Source organism: Eurosta solidaginis, chromosome 5 (assembly GCF_040869045.1).
Source record: "Eurosta solidaginis isolate ZX-2024a chromosome 5, ASM4086904v1, whole genome shotgun sequence".
Taxonomy (NCBI): Eukaryota; Metazoa; Arthropoda; class Insecta; order Diptera; family Tephritidae; genus Eurosta; species Eurosta solidaginis.
The window spans coordinates 251,230,100-251,251,908 of record NC_090323.1 but is presented as its reverse complement, the minus strand read 5'-3'; the positions used below and the strand labels follow the sequence as shown (position 1 = coordinate 251,251,908).

Genomic DNA, 21,809 nt, shown 5'->3' with positions numbered 1-21,809 from the left:
TAATCCGTGACTCGTGCTGCACTATATTTTGCAGTAAGGTTCTGAGCGAAGTCGTTTGCCTTGGCTCTGCGATTGCGAACGCCTTCACAATCAGTTGTTATGTTTAATTATCCTTGTGGTGCCCAACGCCCAACTCAACGCTGAAGCAATACTGAAGGAGCCGTGATTCTGCCTGTTGAATCTTTCATCGTTAAAATTTCTTACGTCCACATCTTGCACCCGATTTCACTGGCGGCACGTATACATCCGATCTTCACCGGTCATCAGAGGCTATTTGCAATTAAGACAGCTCAAGCCTTACAATATCAGCACGAGCGTCACAATGGCTTGGCGACTCTACCAGAGAGCATGGCCATTTCACTTCAACAATATCGCTTGAAACCCTACGCCTCGCGGTAGACAGTAGAGTTCTTTAAGCTTGCTACAGAGTAAAACTGCGCTCGCAGCCGAAAACGTTTAGATTTCCCGTCAGAAGGAACGTCATTTTCACCCATACCCTACTAATTCATTCCGTGACTCCACTTCTGAGGTTACAACGACCTGAAAGAGAATCAGGGAATCGAGACATATGGACCGATTCGGTCGCCCATCGGCAGAATGTCCTGTATAAATTATGTGCTTAAGAATCACAAAAGTGCAAGTTCGGTAAAAAAAAATTGCAATAACAAAAACAATCAGCCCAATTCTGCTATTCTATGTTAATAGCTGTGTTTATTTTTACTTCTATATACGTTTACACTTAAACTTTATATGGACTGCTAAGCGACAAACTTTAAAAACACCTCTCAAATTGCTGCGCATAAAATTTGTCCCACTAAATTTGAATACGCATTATACTCAGATGTACCTGAAATATGTGTCTTTGTTTCACCCTCTACACTTGCCGTCTTTCAGTGAGTTTTACAGCTCCGGCTCACGCTCAATTCTCACGGGAATGCTCTGGATCATTGAGAGACTTGAGAAGCAGATGTCGCGAATTTTCGCACACGTGAAATGTGATAGGCAGATGTCGCCGCTGTTTTTCATTTAACTCATACGGCGAAAAGCTAAGCAGGGACATCTATTTTGGAAAAAGTAGGTATATTAAAGGCCGCGTTGCCAACCTAAACAGATGTAATTAACAAATTATCTGGCTCACAAATTGAACCAGACTTCTATCTGGATTTATCTGGCTCAAATCGTTGTTGTTGCATTTACATGCAAAATTATTTATCTGGCTCAGGATTTTGCCACCGGATGATAGCATCTTTTCATATTCACATGATTTCGTGCATCTCTCTTCCTTTTCTTTTTTGATGGTTGTCTGCTACCAATCATTGTTTTTGCTTCGTATATGTATATATATTATTATTTCTGTTGTTGGTGTAGTTTTGAGAGCGGGCTTTTATTGTTGATGGTGGTTGTTGTCACATATTTTGGTATGGTATGTGCCCGACCGTCTAGACTTCGGCTAGACGTGTTAAACCAAAAAAGCAACAATGTTACAACAACAACAAAAAAAAAACAATAACAAAATGTAGGTAGGTAGTTGGTTGGTAGCTGCTTATAAAGTAAAATATGTAGATACTTGAAAATGTTAACGATGATTTGAAGAGCTCACAATGCCCAAAGTGATACAATGCTTACTGGCTTTTTGTGTCAATGGTGGGGATGTGGTGGGAGCTAAACAAAGGTTGATGGGTACGATGATAAATCACAAAAGAAATTATACCAAGTAAAGTTTGATTGGGTGCTACTGTGAAGCAGGAAGGGGATCCAAATGAAAGAACAGATGCGCAGGCAAAGAGAACTCTAGCAAAACAGCAAGATTAAGGAAAGTCAATCTAACTAAAAGTCTGACCACCCAGTCGAGCTTGTGGTGGTACTTGGCTAGTCGATGGAAGAGTTAAATCCGTCACTCTCATGAAATGATACTGCCTATTAATAGTCAGCTATTGGTCTCTGCCAACTGCTCAGCCTGACTGTTTGCTGTGCTGTTTATTGCAGTATGATTGTGGGCACAGGAGAAGTAACAAAGATAAGCCCACAACGCTATCCGCTATTATCTCTCTATACCAAGCAAACGTACATATATGCGGGTAAAAAACAGGACCATTGTAATGCTATATTACAAATAGGTAATATCATTCCATTTGTTTATTAGGAACTAGGTCGGAAGTTCGGCTAAGTAGGAAAATAAATATATGAAACTTACTTAATTGGCGTTTAACCGTCTAAACGGTTATGGCCGAAAATAAATTTAAGGCGCGATAACCTCCGAAGAGATCTAAGGCCGAGCTTCTCTTCCAATTTGCGTCGTGCTCCTCTTGATTTTCCCTACAAATTGGCCGGACGGGACCTACATGTTTTATGCCGACTCCGAACGGCATCTGCAAGACAGATGAGTTTTCACTGAGAACTTTTCATGGCAGAAATACACCAGGAGCGTTTGCCAAACACTGCCGAGGGGCGACCCTGCTTAGAAAAATTTTCTTCTAATTGAAAAATCTTATTTCTAAAATTTTTGATGTTGCTTTGACCGGGGTGTGAACCCAGGGCCTACCGTGTGGTAGGCGGAGCACGCTACCATCACACCACGGTGGCCGCCGAAATATTGAAATATATGAAAAACATCTTAAATTTACAATTACCACAATAATGGTTTAATTTAACAGATATCTTAATTTTACATCATAATTAAAACATAATAGATACTGTGTTATTGAAAAAATATTTACAGTATCTTCCACTAAGATACGCCATATTTCTTCTGTTTGAAAACGTCCGGCAATTGTTCAATTAATGTTACAGGATTCACACCGACTGCGACTAATTCATCTGTACTAAGCCAACACAATGATATTAAATGCTGTAATTAAATTTTAAAAAATATATATATATTAATTTGAGCACGAAGTATATGATAACGTTTTAAGCAGCGCCTTACCTCATATGATTTCTTGAATTTCAAACGCAGCCCACATACTTTGCTATCACTCACAATATGCTTCAGCTTCTTTCCAGCTTTATTCGCTTCAACAACCTCTCCATTTTCACTCTTACTTACACTTACTTTTTCCAAAACATACAAATAGGCATCATTATGTAATATAATATTGTTAGAATTTCTACTATCCAGCAGTATATTTGTCACACAATGCGTCTCTGCATTATCCACAAAATATTCACGCTCCGAACAGGTGAAACACATCTCTTCCAAATCATATTCAATTATTTTACCATCAGAAAATGCTGCTACCAAGCGTGGCGTGTTCTTTGTTTCTATAGCCAGCGCTGTGGTGATCGCAGTGTAACGTGGCATATTTAAATGATGTTTAAAATGCTTCCCCTTAAATATGCTCCATACAGCTATGGTGCGATCAGTACCTGCCGCCACTATATATGTACCACATTCTGATACTATAAAATGGTTTATGATATCCTTAATGTGTTTGCTGGTTTCAATAGTTTCAACAAAATCCAAATCTGTGCTACCATCATTAACTATAGAAAATACATGTATTTGGCGTGTACTGGGTTGCACGAGGAATAAACGCGTTGAATCACTGCTAAATATAAGATGTGACGCAACTGTGAATTGCTTAGGTAAACCGTGTATGCGTGCAAGTTGTGTGTCGTGTTTATCCGGCACAGCTGGTACGAAACGAAAGAAACGTATTGTTTTTTGTGTGGAATAACACAACCACTGGCCGTCTGGAGAGATATTTGCACAGGTTATGGATTCCTCATGGTGGCTTTTAAATTCCAACAGTTTCTCGGGTGCATTACTCAAGGCGTAGACTTTACGTTCGGTTTCTTTGGTTTTTTGTTTCGATTTGTGTGGTTTTTGTGCATCCACATGCGGCTCCTCAGGTGCTTCTCCTACTAACGGTGGGCGGCCATCTGTAGAACCAAGTCGCCAAATTTCCAAATAGTTTGTGTAACGCAGCAATAGTAGACGGCTGCCTGGTGATGCAACCGCACAGGGTTTCTGCAAGAATTTAAACAATTAGGCGTTAACTAGAAATTTTTGGTTAAGTAGGAAGGAAAACAGAGGACTCAACGAAAATCCGGAGGTCAAACTTCGAGGTATGCGCATAATCACTAAACAGTACGGGCAAGTCTTATTAAGTAATTGTACTGCCTTCTGACTTCAGAAATGCTTTTGATTAATAAGAAGGTTCAACGTGCTCATATCAAATCGTTCCCGAGATAGTCGCGCTAGTACCTTAGTGCCTTAGTGCCAGTGCTTGTTACCAGAACATACCGGATCTATATCCGGCAAACGACCATCAATATCGACATCCCTCCCCAAAACCTTCGGGCGTGTCTTTATCCCTACAACCACAACAACATGTACCCTAAGCGCGAAATACAAAAAAGTGCAATAGGCGATCTGACATAAGATTTGAATTTGTCCAACCGGCTTAAATTTGCAAACTTAATTGAAATTTCTTGGCAAAATTGGCGCTTTTCTCACAAAAATTATAACCATGTACCATTCCTTTGGGACTGAACAGTTCGGTTTATGAACCAACAATTACGTCACCATTTCAAAAGCTTAACAACTCACCAGCCGCATCTTGATCTTTCGAGTGGTACTGAAGACGGCTGGAAAGAATATCTTCAATTAAGATGGATTTCTAAAAATAAATTGCATGGAAGGCGATGTGATTTACTAAGACGGACTTTTAAACATTCAATACAGCTGTCCATCTACTACCTCTGCATGGAGTAAGATCGAGATCCGATATTCGATGCGTCAGCTTCCAAATCATGGGCGTTTTTGTTGTTGTTGTAGCAGCGCTTTGACCCACCTAATAGATGCGACCGATCACAAATTGTCATCAATATCCTCTAACGGGAGTCCAAGGAAACTTGCTGTTTCAACAGGGGTGGACCATAATGAAAGGGGTGTTAGAGGCATTGGTTCCACATTACAATTGAAGAGTTGGTTGATGTCATGTGGGACATATTGCAAGCGGGGCATACATTTTGTATGTCGGGGTTGATTCTGGATAGGTAAGAGTTTAGCCTGTTACAGTATCCAGAACGAAGTTGAGCTAGAGTGACTCGCGTTTCCCTGGGAGTACGCGGTCCTCTTCCACAAGTTTTGGGTACCCTTCTTTGAGTACTGGATTCACCGGGCAATTCCTGGCATAATTCTTTCCACGCGTCCCAAGGCAGTCGGTTCTATGTACCGGAGCGACTCGGGATTTTTCCCGACCAAGGACTGTCATTTCAGTGTACCCTCATTTAAAATCATGGGCGTAGGGGGATTGGCTCAACTTCTGCCTGGACAATGTAATAAGTTAAACTCTTCCTTAAAGTGATGTATGACATGCATGCGGTGGGCTCCACAAGACACATACAACATTTTCTGGTGATATATTAATCCAACGCCTTTAATGGAATCTTTTTTAAGGTCAAATCTTGTTAAATCTATTAGTTTCCTTGGTCTTCCAATAGTAGATTTTGATGGAACTGACTCAGGTTAGGACTGACTTGGGCTTGATGATAACCATGATACTATGGATAGAACATGCCCTGTATATCAGCAAAAATTATCCGCAAGGAAAAAAAAGATTGTTTATTAGCAGCCAAAGCATAAAAAGTACGAAAATCGAAGTAGTGGGGTGCATAGCTTAGAATGTATATATCTCAATATTTGTAGTATAACAGCAAACAAAACTGAACTGGAGAGGCTTGTCGAAATAAGAAAACCAAACATTGTACTATGCGCAGAAACATGCACAACTGATCTTATAATGGATACCGAATTAAATATTCCGACATACAAATGTATTCGTTGCGATTCCCATAGTAGACATACGGGTGGTGTTTTGATGTATGTTCATGAAAATTTAGAGTTTAGTATAGTCTGCAATATAGCCATTAACATGAATATATGGTGCATTATTATAAAAATAAAAAAATGTGCGTTAAAATGGCAAATTGGTGTACTTTATCACTCACCGAGTAGCAGTGACGCAGACTTTATTACGTTTTTAGATGAAATCTTGACTGAAAACCTCAAGGAATCAGACAATAATAAAATAATTGGAGATTTTAACATTAATATGAATGTATCGTCAACATACTCGAAACACCTATTAAGTTTATTCGCACAAAGGGCAATGATTCAAAGAATTAATTTCAATACGGAGAACTCTTCTACCAAAATTTACTTGCTCTTTAGTAATAATGATCAAGTTAGGTCGGAAAATATAGTTGAATATAGAATTTCGGGTCATGAAACAATTAATTTCAAAGTGCCAACAACAAAGTTTTGCAAAATGAGAAGTTACTATACTTTTACCTCATGGGAATACTATAGTTCCGAAAACATTTTAAATAAGATAAGAACATGCGATTTTAGCTTTATGCGTAATGCGGGATTAGAAAATAAAACTACAGCACTGAACAATATTCTTACTGAAGTGAAAGCACAAGAAGTTCTTGACTCCCTATACAACTGGTTGTGCCTTAAAAAATTGAAGTTAAATATAGATAAAACTAAGTTCATGGTATTTTGCAAAAACCAGAACATCATACGTAATAACGATTTAAACAATATGCAAATTAAAAGACTACAAATACAACAAAACAAGGCAATGCGATTTATATTAAAATGTCCCCCAAGAACATCAAAAACTATAATGCTGAATCGGTTAAACTGGCTTAGTATAAAACAGTCAATAAGTTACTTCACCTTGAAATTTATACATCATGTAAGATTAGGAATGAACAGAGTTCGCAAAGAAGACTTTAGAATACACTGGGTACAAAATGTACAATGAACTACCTACTGAGATAAAAGATTGTGAAAATATTAATAAGTTTAAAGTAAAATTATTTTTATATTATAAAACAATATTTAATGAAACAAATGTTTACTTAACATCAAGTAGGTCTTAAAGACCGTAATAAAGAAATATAGTAATAAACTAATCTGCATAAATATTTTACAATAACTTAATAACATATATACAAAAAATTTGCTTCCCCTCACCTTCAAAAAAGGACCATACTTAGCTATTGTCGAACTAAGTTTCGTCGCTGATGAGATGCCCAAATATCCATCCATGCCGCCGGAAAATATACGTTCTCCTGCAGATATCAAGCATTTAACATCATGATCATGTACGCTACGTTGCAGAAATTTAACCCAACAATAACATTCCGTTTCATCACGTTTAATTTTAGTTTTCGCATAAATTCTTATGATTGGCTCAATACCAGAGCACATCAACAAACTTTCTTCTTCATTCACAACTACCGTCAGCACATCAGCTTTTAGCACTTGATGTGATTCTACTTGTGTTGCCATTTTTCCATCCCACACCGTAACTTGTCCACGTGAATCACCCGATATAATTGTAAAATCACTTAATACTTGTATTGACCATACAATTACCTCCTTTTTCTTTTCTGTATACCCAAGCGTTATTTTATGCAAGGCATGCCCACTTTTCGCATCCCATATGCGTATTGCACCCATTGAACCGGTCACCAAAAATTCACCTGTACGATCAAATTTGCAACATAGCACACGTCCTTCTTGCTTATCAAATAATTGTTTATATTGCATTTCGTCATTATCTACATCGAAAATATTGATGTAACCCTCCTCAGTGCCAATGGCTAATACAGTGCCAGTTGAGTTGACGTCAATGCACCAGACAGCATTACCGGTAGCGTATTGTTGACGTCGTGGCTTCAACAATTGTAAATCCCATTCTACTAGCTCTCCGGTTAAGCCTACGGAAAATAAACGCTCAGCAGCCCAAGCCATACCTTCTACTGATTGGCCAGGCGATTTGGGTATAACTCTTTCTAGGTAGGAAGCATGCTGCATATCCCATATTTCGATTGAGCCATCATCTCTGTAAAAATGTTGTTGATGGTATTGTTACCTTTTTCAGTTTAAACCATGTGGTTATGCTTACCGCGATAGCGCCAGTTTATGCCAGAGGTTGTTATAAGCCATACTTTGGATGGAACGCGGCGTGAGATTGTAAAAACGCACATTATGGGTTTTAGTGTGCGTCGTAGCTTGGACTTCTTTTTCAGCCATGTTGTTTTAACACAATTTTGTAGTGATTTAAGAAAGGTTTACCCGTAGAAATGATGTCCAAATGATAATAAACAAAATATCAACACGTGCGACATTTGGGAACAAATAGAATGAAACAGGCTGAAGAAAATGTCAAGGTATCTTCACCATACCGTGATTCCACCATGCACCATACCATGTTGCCCACGTCTACCACGTCAATCTTGAGAGCTGCTATTTCGAATGGTTGGCAAAGCAGCAATGCATAAAAACGTCAGTGTTGACATTTGCATTTGTGAAGTTTTCGTTTTGTATACCCCCCCCATAAGAGACAAGAATATTTTGCAGATTGATATATCCAAAGTAGAATACTACTAATTCAATTAATCACCGGTATTTATTTTATCATCCACTCCGTGGACTTGAAAAATGAAATAGTTAAGTCGCTATTGTGCTAAACATAGTCTAATAATAACGAAGCAGGCACAATGGTTCTGCACAAGGAGAAAGTCAATGTTGGAGGCGCTGACTTTTGGAGGCAGCTATGGAGTAAGTTTATGAGTTTTATGCGTTCTATATCATTTATCTTTAACTTTGCGCATCTTCACATCTAGTACTGTTCACCATATTCTCTACTTTACTCGCCCATTACGCTAATGCTGAAGCATCACGGGTGCTAGAGTTGAGCGACCGCTTTTTAGATGTTTATACACAAGAACAATGGTTGGTAATGTTTTATGCACCTTGGTGTGGTTACTGCAAACGTACGGAACCAATATTTGCACAAGTGGCACAGGAATTGCATAGCCTAAGTATACGTGTGGGAAAAATTGATTGCACTCGATTTCCAAAAGTGGCCAAAGAAATGAAAATTCGTGCATATCCCACAATAATGTTTATTAAAGGAAATATGAAATATATTTATAATGGTGATCGTAATAAGGAGGAATTAGTTGATTATGCTCTGCGTATGAGTGGTCCACCAGTGCAGTTGGTGACTCGTCCCGAAAGTGTGGATATGTTGAAGGGTTCCCATACAATATTTTTTATGTTTATTGGCCCTCAAGAGGGTATATTGTGGGAATCGTTTTATGCAGCTGCTGAAAATTATCAAGAATTTGGATTTTTTTATGCAACTACACCTGATATAGCATCACAACATTTTGATTTTGAACATTTACCTGCTGCGGTGGTTTATAAAGAAGAACAACATCACTTATATCCATTTGCACACGAAATGGAGGGTAGCGAAATTAATGAAACTGTACATCATTGGGTGAACGTAGAACGTTTTACGACATTTCCAAAAATTACACGCTTCAATATAAATCAATTAATGCTAACTAAAAAATATCTTGTGGTAGCGGTGGTAGAGGAAGACAAGCTCAGCCAAGTTCCTACCCATGAGCTAGAATTTCGTGATATGGTTGAAAGCGTAATACGTAAACATCGCGATAGATATCATGACAAATTCCAATTTGGTTGGGTAAGAATACGACAGTGTTGAATGTATGGATATATTGATTTTAATTATTCATTTAATTAAAGATTGGAGAACCGGGCATAGCTCACTCGATTATTTTGGATACTCTACCTACGCCACATTTGATTGTGATAAACTCTACAACCCAGCATCACTATATACCCGATGATGAGCCACTTAAAATGACGCCACAAGCTCTACATATCTTCTTGGAATCAATTCATAATGAAAGCGCCACACCATTGGGTGGTGATACTTATTTTGTGCGTTTGAGGCGTGCCTTTTTCGAAGCAAAGAAAGGTTTGCGTGAGATGTGGTTGGGTAATCCGGTACTTACAGCTGTTATCTTTGGTTTGCCAATGGGTTTCCTAACACTCATTTTATATTCCATATTTTGTGGTGATTGTTTTGTGGCGTCTGATGAAGATGATGATCATGAAAAAACTGAATAAGTTCAAAGTGAGCGCGTCAAATACTTTATGCCACCAAACATTTTTTTTTCGTGTTGCTTTAATAGTCTAGTCTAATTTTACGGGTTTATAGTGCCATGTAATATTAATATGTATTCCAATTCTTTTCAACTCGAAAAACCGAACAAAATATTTGTTAAAAGCATATTTATTGTAAACTACTTTAGTATTGAATGTTCAAGAAAAACAAAATTGTATTATCCGTTCTATGCAGTACATTCCTACAGTATACATGAATACAAGCGTTTTAATAAAAGCTCGGTATCGAAATATTGGTTTTATTGAACAATCTATTTTGGAAATGATTTCCAAAAGTTTACTTGGTTGGCATCGTATCCTGCCAGCAGTTTTTTTTTTTTTTTTGTAAAACTCCTTTGATAAGATCAAGTTGCGTTGAAGTTTGATTTGGCGTGATAGCGTAAAATCACTTCAGCAGTATTATAATAGCAGACACTTTTGAGACTACATATATTGCTTGCTTAGGCCCGATTTTCGCAGAATGGTTAGTGCAATTATACAAATAGTGTATTTAATTTATTTTTTATTTTATATTGTTAAACATCAGCTTTATAAATTGTAGTTTAGTTTTCTTTTGGGCAATTAACTCAAAATACAGAAATTATATTGCTAAATATAGTTAAAGAGACTTTAATACAAGTTCCTTAGATATTTTAATTCAAAAAAAAGCATGTAAATTGTGAAGTTAATTGTAATCATATCCAGTTACATTAGGGGCATATTCATCATCTCCGGTTAAGGTTAACTGGCAATTTGACTTATGACTTAACAATTCAAATAAAGAGTTAGCGTTAACGGAAGATGTTGAAAAATATCCTCAGACGCTTAAGCCAAAATTGCAGTTGAGCTTCGATATGTACTAGGCGAAAACAAAAACTTGAATGGGTGACTCCATTACGAAATCCCCAATCGATTTAATTCAATACGTTTTAGCTACATAAAATAGCTTTTAAAGCATATAGGTATTTTCTACGTATGTTTTTGTTGTAGCGTCTGCAATCAGCAACCATAATCATCGTCATCATCTGAATCAATGGCGGCACGTCTTCTATCATATTTAACTGTTGATTTACTTTGGGGCATTTGCGCATTTACGCTTTCAAGTATACTAACGAATTGTGCATCATCTAGCTTACCACGAACTTGTCCCATTTGTGCCATACGAATTACCATATTTTCGAACATTTGGGCCTTTTCTGGTTTACTAATTTTTAAAGTATTCACTACAAATAAGATGGAATGAATGATTTATATAACAAAACTATGCATTTAGTACTTACGTCGAGCGCGTGCTTGTTGATCCAACACTTGGGATAGTATAGTGTGTTTCATTTCTTCCTGCTGGCGCATTTGTTCTTTTTGTGCTTCCTGTTTTTCAGCATTATTGCCGCTGCTGCCACCCTAAATACCAATACATAAGAATATTAGAACTTTAAAATAAGTTTTACTTTTTCAATGACGAATATATGTGTGGAAAGATCTTTAAGGATCTAAATTTGAAATAATTTTCAGCTTTTTGCTTGCAGAGCCGGCACCTGCTCCATTTACTGCATCGCATAACTGAAAATCAAAACTTACGTATTGTTGCTGTAGCTGTGCTAAGCGTTCAGCGCGCAATGCATCCAAATCGTTGTCAGCCATTATTTGTTTTTAAAATTTATTTGTTTGTTCGCTAAAATATAAAAATTGCGGAAATAACTAGCGAACCAGTAAAATTGAGAAGTTATGACAAATTCTCTTAATGGACGTCACTTTTGACATTAGCCTGATTGCCAAATCAAAAATTTAATTTTTTGTTTTGGCTGGCAGTGCTAACAATTGTGGTGAATTGCCAGACTAATGTGGTGAATGGTGAAATGGATATGGTAAAATATTTTTACTTAAAGGACAATTAATGGTGACGTATAACCATAAAACCATAACAAGATCAAACAGCTGATCGGACCTACCTTATGGAAATCAATTTAATCGATTAATAGTGCCATACAATAACGCCAACGCCATAACCATACCAAAGCAATTTTGAACTCGTGAATGCACAATCTTCCGTGTGTGATTTGTGGTTTATCACGGAGGATTATAATTTTATGATTTTGAGTCCCTCAATAACGTGCTGATGTTGGCAGGATATTTACTCGGCCAATAGGAGACAGGATGGTATGTAGATATGTACGGTTTCGAAATCGAAATGTCTTCAGCTTGTCTGTTTCCTGTCCTTCCTGCCTTTCAATTGTCCCCTCGTCCAATAACTCTCCTATCCTAAGCCATTCTGCTGGCCTGTTTGACAGTAAACTTGCATCTCGCCAATCATTAGCATGGTTTTCGAAACTAAATAGCATGACCACCGCGCTAAACGCCATTAACACAAAGATAAGTTGCGGATTATCTGTATGGTCGGCTGCGAATTATCTGCCTGGTCGGGAGGCATTGGTGCAATTCAGGAATATCTAAAACCATAATAATTTACCAATGGGTGCCACAGGGTGGTATCCTAAAAGCTACCTTCACCACCAGAAGGAGTCACTATTGTTTCATACGCCGATGACTGTACAAATAAACAACTATCTCCCTGATCTCTCCACTTCGCCATCGGCGACCTTATTTACAAAATACACAAAACAAATGTCGATCATATTGGACATATACGACGATGGTATTACGCTACCGACTGTCTATATCCAAAAATACTGAGTGTGATGTTCGATCAGGATCAACCTTTTGGTGAGTGTGCATCCGCAATTGCATCTAAAATCCAGAGCCGTAATAAAATTCTCAAATCTCCTGCCGGTAGCACTTGGGGTAAAGATAGATATACGGTCATTACCACTTACAAACCAATTAGCCGGCCGCTTGCATGGTACACCGATATTGTCGCTCTCAGAACAGCTTGGGGCTATCTTCTCGTGTCCCGAGAGGACCAATTTATAGCTTCACCAACCCAATTGTTAACCTCATCTACCCCTGTGGTATCCTGTTTCTTTAGCAGCCGAGGTTCTAGCACATGAGAGTTCCTCATGAGAGTAGAAGGTGGTGGTGGGATGGAATAGAAAGTTCAATATGGTCCTATTTAATCGTTCTCGATATGATCGGGCTTGTACCTTATGTGCTTGCTAGCAGAACAAATCGAATCTAATCGAATCTGACAAAGGAAAACGATGACACTCCCAAAACCTTTAGGGAGCCTTTTTTATCGCTATAACAACAACAGTGCAACAACATTACGGAGAGAAGTGAAATTCTAAACAGACAGTTTCTGTTGAATACTCAGAAACTTCGGCATCCCAACAGACATCTCATGTAAGATGTTCCGCCTCCCAGGGCCTTAAGAGGTAATCTATGCAAGTATAATGAGGAAATACCTCACCTGAGAGCTCAGCCGTATGTAGAGGAAAAGCACAAAGATGTCCTCAGTGATATCCACAAAATGGCGTCGGACTATACGCCAGGAGCTTCCCGGTGAACCCTGTTCTTAAAGTCAAATACCTTGAATATTTTTACTTTGAATTTAAAGGTATATATCGGGGCTAAATAGCTTGTTGGAACGGGCGAGGAATGCTGGACCCTCTATTATTTTTCGGGTGTTTTGTTATGGACAAAGATAGTTATTTTTAAAGTTAGCTGTACCGTGGCGGCCACCGTGGTGTGATGGTAGCGTGCTCCGCCTACCACACCGTATGCCCTGGGTTCACACCGCAAAGCAACATCACAATTTTAGAAATAAGGTTTTTCAATTAGAAGAAAATTTTTCTAAGCGGGGTCGCCCCTCGGCAGTGTTTAGCAAGCGCTCCGGGTGTATTTCTGCCATGAAAAGCTCTCAGTGAAAACTCATCTGCCTTGCATATGCCGTTCGGAATCGGCATAAAACATGTAGGTCCCGTCCGTCCGATTTGTAGGGAAAATCAATAGGAGCACGACGCAAATTGGAAGAAAAGCTCGGCCTTAGATCTCTTCGGAGGTTATCGCGCCTTACATTTATTTTTTTTTTTTTGTACTATTTCACCTGTCAAAATTCAAGTGTCTGCCTGCCAGCCCTTTTAATGTACTCCGCCAAAATCGAATAAGTTTTCTGGAGTAACAACCTTTGTGTAGTAACGATATCAGATCGAACGAAAAACACATATTTTTATTATAGTCAGCGCGTTCATATTTTTCAGGATTTTCTTTAGAAAAAACGTGAGGTAAGCCTTGGACTTAAATCAAAATAAATTATACAAATATATGTATTTAATAAAAGTTACCCTAAAAATAAATCAGTGCTGCAATGGAATGGCATGTGTGTGTATGTGAAAATGTTTATAAATAATGAATATTTATGTTTCGTAAGCAAAAAGACTAAACAATAAATTATGTAGGCATGCGTAAGAAATAAGCAATATATATATGTATAAATACTTAAGTATTTAACTTTGTAAAAATGGAAATTGTATCTTTGGAAATGTTTGAGTTCGCACTTTGTAAATACAAACTTATTCAAGAGAAACTCTCCACGGAAATATGCTGCCATTGACCCTGCAAGAAATAAAAGAAGAGATAGAGATAAGGAGAGAAAATTAAATTCATATGTGCTTAAAAGATAATATCAGCTGATTTCACTGTGCAGCAATTTCAAGGGTCGTAATGATTTTTGAATATAAGACAGGCCTATAGTAAAATTTACACTTAGCTTTTTTCTTAAAAAGTGTACAGCAATAATTATGTGAATATCCGAAGAAAAAACCAAACCAATATTCTTCAAGTTTTGTATACACTCAAGCTGGGCGGAATATCACCCTATCTCGGCTGCCGTTTCGAAAACACCATATCTCAGAAAACGTTTGTATAACGCCCTATTTCAGATTTTGTTTCAAGAACGCCCTATCCGAGCTCAATTTCAGTATACATTTTCATATTAGCTGGGGTCTCTATGAAGAAAAATTATGAGATAGGGCATTCTTCAACCGAATTCTGAAATAGGCTGTTTTTGAAACAAATTCTGAAAAAGGGCGTTATTCAAACGTTTTATGAGATAGGGAATTTTCGAAACGCGTGATATTCCACTCAGCAGTTAATATAACAGTGCATAAGAAAAATGTTGCATATTTCTAGGCGCTTAATATATATCCCATTCATCTGTTTAGCTTTTGCCCTGAATTGAACACATTCCGGCCGCAAATTACTGTTGCTACATACCGGTATGCCAAGATTCCAACCAGCGCCTGCAGGATTATCTTTGGTTATGCCGCAACGTTTACATATGATGCCATTTAGCGCTATAGCCCAAACCTCTGTGCCAACTGAGATCGATTTGAAACCAGCATGAGTGTCAGTATGTGGCGGAATATTTGGCATATTCGGTAAGAATTGCCAATGCGAACCTTCGGGAAAAGTCTTTGTGATCTCTTTTCGTACGGCCAAGCGATTTTGATTATCGAGTGCCCAAATACCAGCGCGCCCCACTGAAACAGTACGGAAGGTGATACCAGGAGGTGCTTCCAACATTTGCCAAGCTTCACCTATTTTTTTAAATTTAATATATTACATTACGACTTTCTTTTGTATTATATCCTATAAAATAATATATACCTAAAGGATTATGTCTCATGATGCCATAACGAAAGTAGACCATACCATTCCTACCAACAGTCCACACTTGCCCTGCTGGTCCAACACTAATTGCAATCAAAGGCTGCTCACTTGATATATGCTCCCAACTATCACCACGTGGATTTATCTGCGTTACACCATGTCGTATGAGGACATCGCCGTTAGAAGCCACCGCCCAAGCGCACACCGGCATATCCTCCCAATCGCTTACACTATTAGTACTATCTGCATCACTTTCGAACACTTGTAATGCTGCATCTAATATTTTTGAGTGACTCAACTCTTGCCAGGGGCCACTACTTGTTAAACGGCACTTCTTCAGCCAACGACGCCTACGCACACAATCTGTAATTTTCTTTAGTGCATGGTATGTTGCCGGAAAATCAATAGCATATTGCCAGCCTTCTTTATCAGCACCACCAGGTATATTAAAATCAACCATCCAATCTGATATCCATTCACAATGTGTTGATAAAAGTTTAGTATGTTCTTTGCTTCGCTTCTGTCGGCCACTTGCATCACTCCACATATGTCTATCGGTCGGAAGGCTCTTTGTGGTAAAACCACTTATGGGATTCCAACGTTGATTCTCATACACATAGTAGGTGTGTACATCAATCATTGTATTAATTTTGCCGCAGTTCCCTTCGAGGCCCTTAAGAAATTGGCCACCCCAACCGCCATTATATACCCAGGCTGTATTGTCACAAGAAATACCCCAAACTACACCGGCATGACATGAAAATATACGCTTTATATGTCCACCTATTTGACGCCAAAACATATCTTGCATAGAAATGATTAATGTGGGGCAGCGATATACTATATTAAAGAGTTTAACACGTCCGCTCACATAGAGACAGGTAACGGCAGCAGGATCTGTGCGATATTTGTAATCAGTAAAATGTGTGTCATTCACAAATATTTGGTAGTGATGTTCCAGCGCCCTGTGTATAGTAGTGTGATACCATTAGGTGGTATGAAGAAAGTTTATAGAAAAAAATTTAGTTACGTTATGCGTAGCGTAAATGTGGCTCCAGGTGCAAACACCATTTTATCATTGCGTATTTCGTCTAACCACTCTGAGTCGGTCATACTGTTCAAAACTATGGTGCGCTCATTGAATCTGGAGTGATATTTTGTAACTAAAAATGTGTTCTAAACAAATAAGTATGGCTTAATTACCTTGGGTTTAAGTGCATTGCAATCACTCGAAATTTTTCGATTTTCGGACGTGTCTTTATGTTTGGGTGACACTGTAAATCAAAGCGTATTTGATCGGCATCATCGTAGACGCAACCTGATATCTCCAATTCTGTGCCACAAGGCATTCTGCAAATGTAAATATAAAATTATAAAAACAATATTGTATATATGTATATATTTGTTCCAAGAAAATAAAGTTAATAACTTTAATACGCAAAGGTGTAGGGATGCCATTTAATAGCAATTTAATTTATACGGATGATACATGGAGTAATGTGATCTGTCACAGACATGATATGATGCGATGTCATTGAATGACGTATGATGTTTTGAAGTTTTGTGTCCAGAGGTGATGTGACCTCGTAAGATGGGATGTTAAGTGAAGCAATATCAAGAGACGCAATCTGAAGTGAAGTCATATTTCCGGCAAAATATTTCCAAGGTCCCGTGATGTAATGTGCGATATGGCTGACACGGCGCGATGTGATGTCTGTCCTTAAATATCGGTTGATGGGATTTCATATATGTGATTTGAAGGAGTGTAACCCAAAGTGATAAGACCTATTATGATGTGATGTAATGAGGACCAATGTTTTATGAGGTTATTCAAGGCGAGCTAGTTATGCTATTTATCGCAATGTGTTGCAGCACGACTCATGTGCTGACTTGTTGTTTTTTTTGTTCTTTCATTAAAAAATCATACTTTACTCACCCATTATATAGCGTATTGTAGTATGGCGTTTCCATTGTGTTCACATCGAATTTCTCTACATAGCAATTATGTTCCTTATCCAGTTGATTTGCTTTCATGTTGAGTGGATCAAAAACGAAAACTTCGCCCAGCTCGCTGGTAACCCAAATGGAATTATTTGCTGGTTTACCCATTACTTCATTAATCTGACAGCATACCGAACTAAGATGTGAGAGCCAATCTTCCATTTCAGCATCGCTTGAAAATTGCAGCTTAATTGGTGAGCAATATGAAGGCAAACGTGGTACATGCAATGCAATACGTGGTGCACTCGGTTCACTACTACATTGTACGCAAGTAATATGCGACAATGAGAATTGAATTTTCGTAGTAACACCATCAGGATTGAGTACAGTAAAAGTACCAGAGTCTGAATCTGATGTAGTTGTACATGCATCGATGCTGCCAGAGCCACCCGCGACATGGAATGCGCCACTCACCCATTCCAGCTCGATTAGACAATCTTCAAATTCACCACCCGGGCGTTGGTAACGCGCTTCTGCCGACTTAATCCAAGATGAAAGCTCAACTGCTTTTTCATATTTTTCTGGATGCTGCAATTTTTTCAAAGATTCGCGTTGCTTTTGTAATTTTGCTATAATATCCTTACGCCATGTTGCATCTACATCGATTTTGCCAGTGGCTGCCTGCTCATTAAACCAATTGGGTGCATTGGCGGGATCAACGCTTACAGCGCCCGCCGCAATACAACTCCACATTACTTCACATTCTGTCCAAAATTGTGAGCCCGCATGATCTTCATCTTCACCCAGAAAAGCATCTGAACCATGATGATTTGAATCGGATTCGAATACCGCAGAATCACTTTCAGGATGTGCTTCAGTGCCGACTATAGAGCCTACACTGCGAACCGGCGACCATGCACGTGGATTTTTTAGCTGCGTTTCAAAGTGTTTACCAGTGATTTCAGTTACTACTTCGGCAGCAGGTGCACTACATGCATGCATCGTATATTCACGTACGGCTGCAGCACGTTTCTTGTGACGTTCGTTCAAATTAAGACTACCGATATTTGGTGATGAATCGGTAGCGTATTTCCAAATGTCACCCTTGAGACGCGCTTGCGCCGATGATATTGAGGAGACGCCATGTGTGCTGCTATGCGTAGAAGCCGGGCTAGCAGGTATATTTTCAATCGGTGCACATGTTTCTACAACACCTTTATCCTTATCTTTGCTATTCAAATTTGAGAAGCTTTGATGCTTCGAGCCAGGCGTAGAACCGCTGCCACTGCGTCTTGATACAATGGACATGGAGCTTGAAGTGCGACTTATTTGCATAGAACATTGTATTTGACGCCATTTTTTGCCTGTCGGGTCGCTGGCGGAGACGCCCGAACGAAAATAGAGTGCACGATCTGTTGAGCCCACCGCAAATACTTGATCATTGGGCGCTACCGATATTGCCGATATATTCACAATCATTTCAACCCAACCACTACCAATGGCAGCATCTTCGCTTATACCAGTTGCTTCACCTTTCACACCACGTCGAAACCATACATGACTATCATTGGTTACACACCAAACGGAATCGGTGCCCACTGAGACTTGTGTTATTTTAAGTATATTCCCTGTATCGTTGCTACTCACTGGTGGTTTAACATCTAACCATGTTTCACCGGAAAGATTTTCGCGTGTTACGCCAGTACGTACTATAGCGCGTCCGTTATAGAGTACAGCCCAGACAAGACCTGTGGGTCCCACACTTATTTGTGCTAGCTCACAGCCGGGTGGAGTATTGATTGTTGTCCAACGTAGACCCTCTGGAGCATTAGCGCTAACGCCGGTGCGATACATTGCCTATAGGGGAAAAAATTAGAGAAAACATGAGGATGACAGTTGGAAGCATATAACATCAGATATATCCACCCGTCCATGTGCCGTAATAGCCCAAACGATCATAGTACCCGTTGGGGCATTAGGTACATTCGTGCCTCCCACAGTCACATCAATGAAAGGTTCTTGTGTAGGATCTTTGTGCAGTGGTGCTACAGCACACCAGCTATTTAAAGCGCTATAGCGACGAAAACGAATCTTTAAGTAGAGTAACATCTTTGTTATATAAAATTTTAATTCCCAAAACATATGACAATCACTCACCCATTTTCTCCGTCGCACATACGAATTCCATGACTTCTTCGCCGAATAGGTTGCAGGAAAATCTAAGGCATACATCCAACCATCTTCGCCTAATTGCTGTCCATCCATATCCAAATCCAAATGCCAATCACCATCCCATTGCCAAGCCATCGAAGGTAAACGTATCTTGTCAATATTACGTTCCACATTACCATCTGCTGAGGAGAACTTACAGCGATCGGTAGGTAATAGCTTCTTTGAAAATCCTTCAATCGGTATCCAGCGTTCATTCTCGTACGACTCCTCTTTGACACGTATGGGTACATCTAAGCCGAATACGTAAACATAAACTTGACGATCACCACCAATGGCCCATACAAAATGTGGCACAGCAGCAATTTTTTTGAATTCCAAACCCAAGTATGGAAATTCACGCCAAGTAGCCGAATTGGTAGACAACGTGTAGACACGTCCCTCACTATTTGTGGCGAAAAGCAATGAGCTAGGCATGGTGCGAGTAGTGGTTGTTGTTGGCGCTGAAATGTAATCATGGTTCATTTAAATCCAATCATTTTATTAGTCAACTACGTTCACGCACAATCCGATTTCTGTACAAAATCGATGCGATCTTGATATAGACAAAGAGGCAAATCTTGTGTTTATATTTAAGCAAAGACATTTTTTGAAAAAATTTGCTTTTAAAGAGTTTTACAAAAATGATTCTGAAGATATTATTTTTTGTTAATTTATTTATACCTTAATTTATTTTTTTTTGCAGAGGCTAATCTCCCACGCGCTTCAGAGTCACTCAATTTATGTTTCCATTTTATATCTCTAGCTATTCATGCTGGTAAGCGTTGCATTCGACTTTTTATGGTCAATTTATCCTCCATTTTTAGTTTATTTTGTTTCCAAAAAATGTCCAAATTCCCGCGATTCACCCACTTTTGGTGTGCTGCTCCTGCTAAAAGTTTTGCTAAAAAACTTTATCAGTTTTTGGACTTTTCCAAATCAGCTGGGCATTTCATTACGAACATGGCGGAACGATACAAGGTGGCAGCATGGTGACATACCCACATACATAAATAAGAATTCCTTGTACTTTGTTTTGTAAATTCGATGGACAAATGTCAAAGTCGTACTGCGCCGGAAGTTGATGTATCAAATCAAATAAAAAAAGATTATAATCAGCTGTTCGATGCGGCCACCTTGTATCGTTCCGCCATGATTAAGAATGAATTGAAAGCAAGATGGAAAAGTTCTGCAGCGTTGCACTTGTGAATAGTGATGTTACGAGTACTTTGGACCAAATAATTCGGTTATGCAGATCGATTACCAATTGCAAAATTTTTGGAAATTGGAAATTTTTTTGTTATTTTTATAATTGGCAAAAGTCTAGAACAGCGGTAATCTGGTAATACGTGTACAAAAATAACTTGGAAATACTATCAAATCGAAAAATTTTGCGTCTATAAAAAGATGAGTATTCACGAAATACCGTAGAATAGCCCTGGAACTCTTCGAAAAAGTGGGTGGGATTAATTGTATTTTTACAAAGAGTACTTTTCAGCCTAGATTCACTCCTGCCAGAGTAAACATTTTTCTCTTCCAATTTTTTTGTACGCGGATAAGCAGTCGGCCGTTGCTCTAAACTTTCACCGTTTAATTTTGTTGTACACACACACACATACTTATGCAGGAAGGGGGTTTGTGCAGTGGCGTAATACCATCTGGAGCCGGTGGAAAATTATTTTGATGGGATCCTATCAATAAAAATCGTTACGCTGTACTCAGTTAAATTTTAATAAATTTCGAGATTTTCAGCGTACTCAATTACCCGTTGTATATGTCCCACTAATCGGCATGGCCTCCTCTCTCAAGTGGGAGTCATTGGTGCCGTATGTAGTATGGCTGTAGTCGTATCCCTAACGTAATCAGCTGTTTATCGTTACGACGGTAACCAAAAACCAATTGGTTGGCTACGATACGGTTACGACCTTAGCGGCACCAATAATCGATTGCATTGATTCCCATAAGGTTGGTCGAATCAGCTGTTATAAGGTTACCGATACGGTTACCGATAAAGCAGCAATGTCTGCAGCTTCAGGCAAGAGAGAATGCTCTGTAGTCCATGCTAGCCCAATACGGAATCCTGAGTGCA

The 21,809-nt window shown here is 38.8% G+C and overlaps 4 protein-coding genes across 4 annotated transcripts; 1 reads left to right on the top strand and 3 right to left on the bottom strand.

Annotated features, from left to right (window-relative positions):
* Window positions 1-2,626: 2,626 nt before the first annotated feature.
* Window positions 2,627-8,169, bottom strand: l(3)72Dn (UTP4 small subunit processome component l(3)72Dn). The gene is made up of 4 exons (XM_067757701.1): window positions 7,929-8,169; window positions 6,992-7,865; window positions 2,927-3,970; window positions 2,627-2,848 (listed from the first exon to the last, which is right to left on the bottom strand). Exons 1-4 carry the CDS (start codon window positions 8,054-8,056, stop codon window positions 2,729-2,731), a joined length of 2,166 nt encoding a protein of 721 aa, XP_067613802.1. The 5' UTR covers window positions 8,057-8,169; the 3' UTR covers window positions 2,627-2,728.
* A 160-nt stretch (window positions 8,170-8,329) lies between these two features.
* On the top strand, window positions 8,330-10,258 carry Tmx3 (Thioredoxin-related transmembrane protein 3). The gene is made up of 3 exons (XM_067789731.1): window positions 8,330-8,584; window positions 8,650-9,521; window positions 9,584-10,258. The coding sequence occupies exons 1-3, from the start codon at window positions 8,524-8,526 to the stop codon at window positions 9,968-9,970; spliced, it is 1,320 nt and encodes a 439-aa protein (XP_067645832.1). The 5' UTR covers window positions 8,330-8,523; the 3' UTR covers window positions 9,971-10,258.
* A 251-nt stretch (window positions 10,259-10,509) lies between these two features.
* Window positions 10,510-11,766, bottom strand: PDCD-5 (programmed cell death 5). The gene is made up of 3 exons (XM_067789732.1): window positions 11,585-11,766; window positions 11,287-11,407; window positions 10,510-11,229 (listed from the first exon to the last, which is right to left on the bottom strand). The coding sequence occupies exons 1-3, from the start codon at window positions 11,645-11,647 to the stop codon at window positions 11,006-11,008; spliced, it is 408 nt and encodes a 135-aa protein (XP_067645833.1). The 5' UTR covers window positions 11,648-11,766; the 3' UTR covers window positions 10,510-11,005.
* Window positions 11,767-14,126: 2,360 nt separating this feature from the next.
* On the bottom strand, window positions 14,127-20,715 carry Pex23 (peroxin 23). The gene is made up of 9 exons (XM_067789734.1): window positions 20,405-20,715; window positions 19,670-20,184; window positions 19,439-19,603; window positions 17,508-19,369; window positions 16,775-16,921; window positions 16,602-16,715; window positions 15,569-16,536; window positions 15,176-15,498; window positions 14,127-14,515 (listed from the first exon to the last, which is right to left on the bottom strand). Exons 2-9 carry the CDS (start codon window positions 20,156-20,158, stop codon window positions 14,477-14,479), a joined length of 4,107 nt encoding a protein of 1,368 aa, XP_067645835.1. The 5' UTR covers window positions 20,159-20,184; window positions 20,405-20,715; the 3' UTR covers window positions 14,127-14,476.
* Window positions 20,716-21,809: the final 1,094 nt, after the last annotated feature.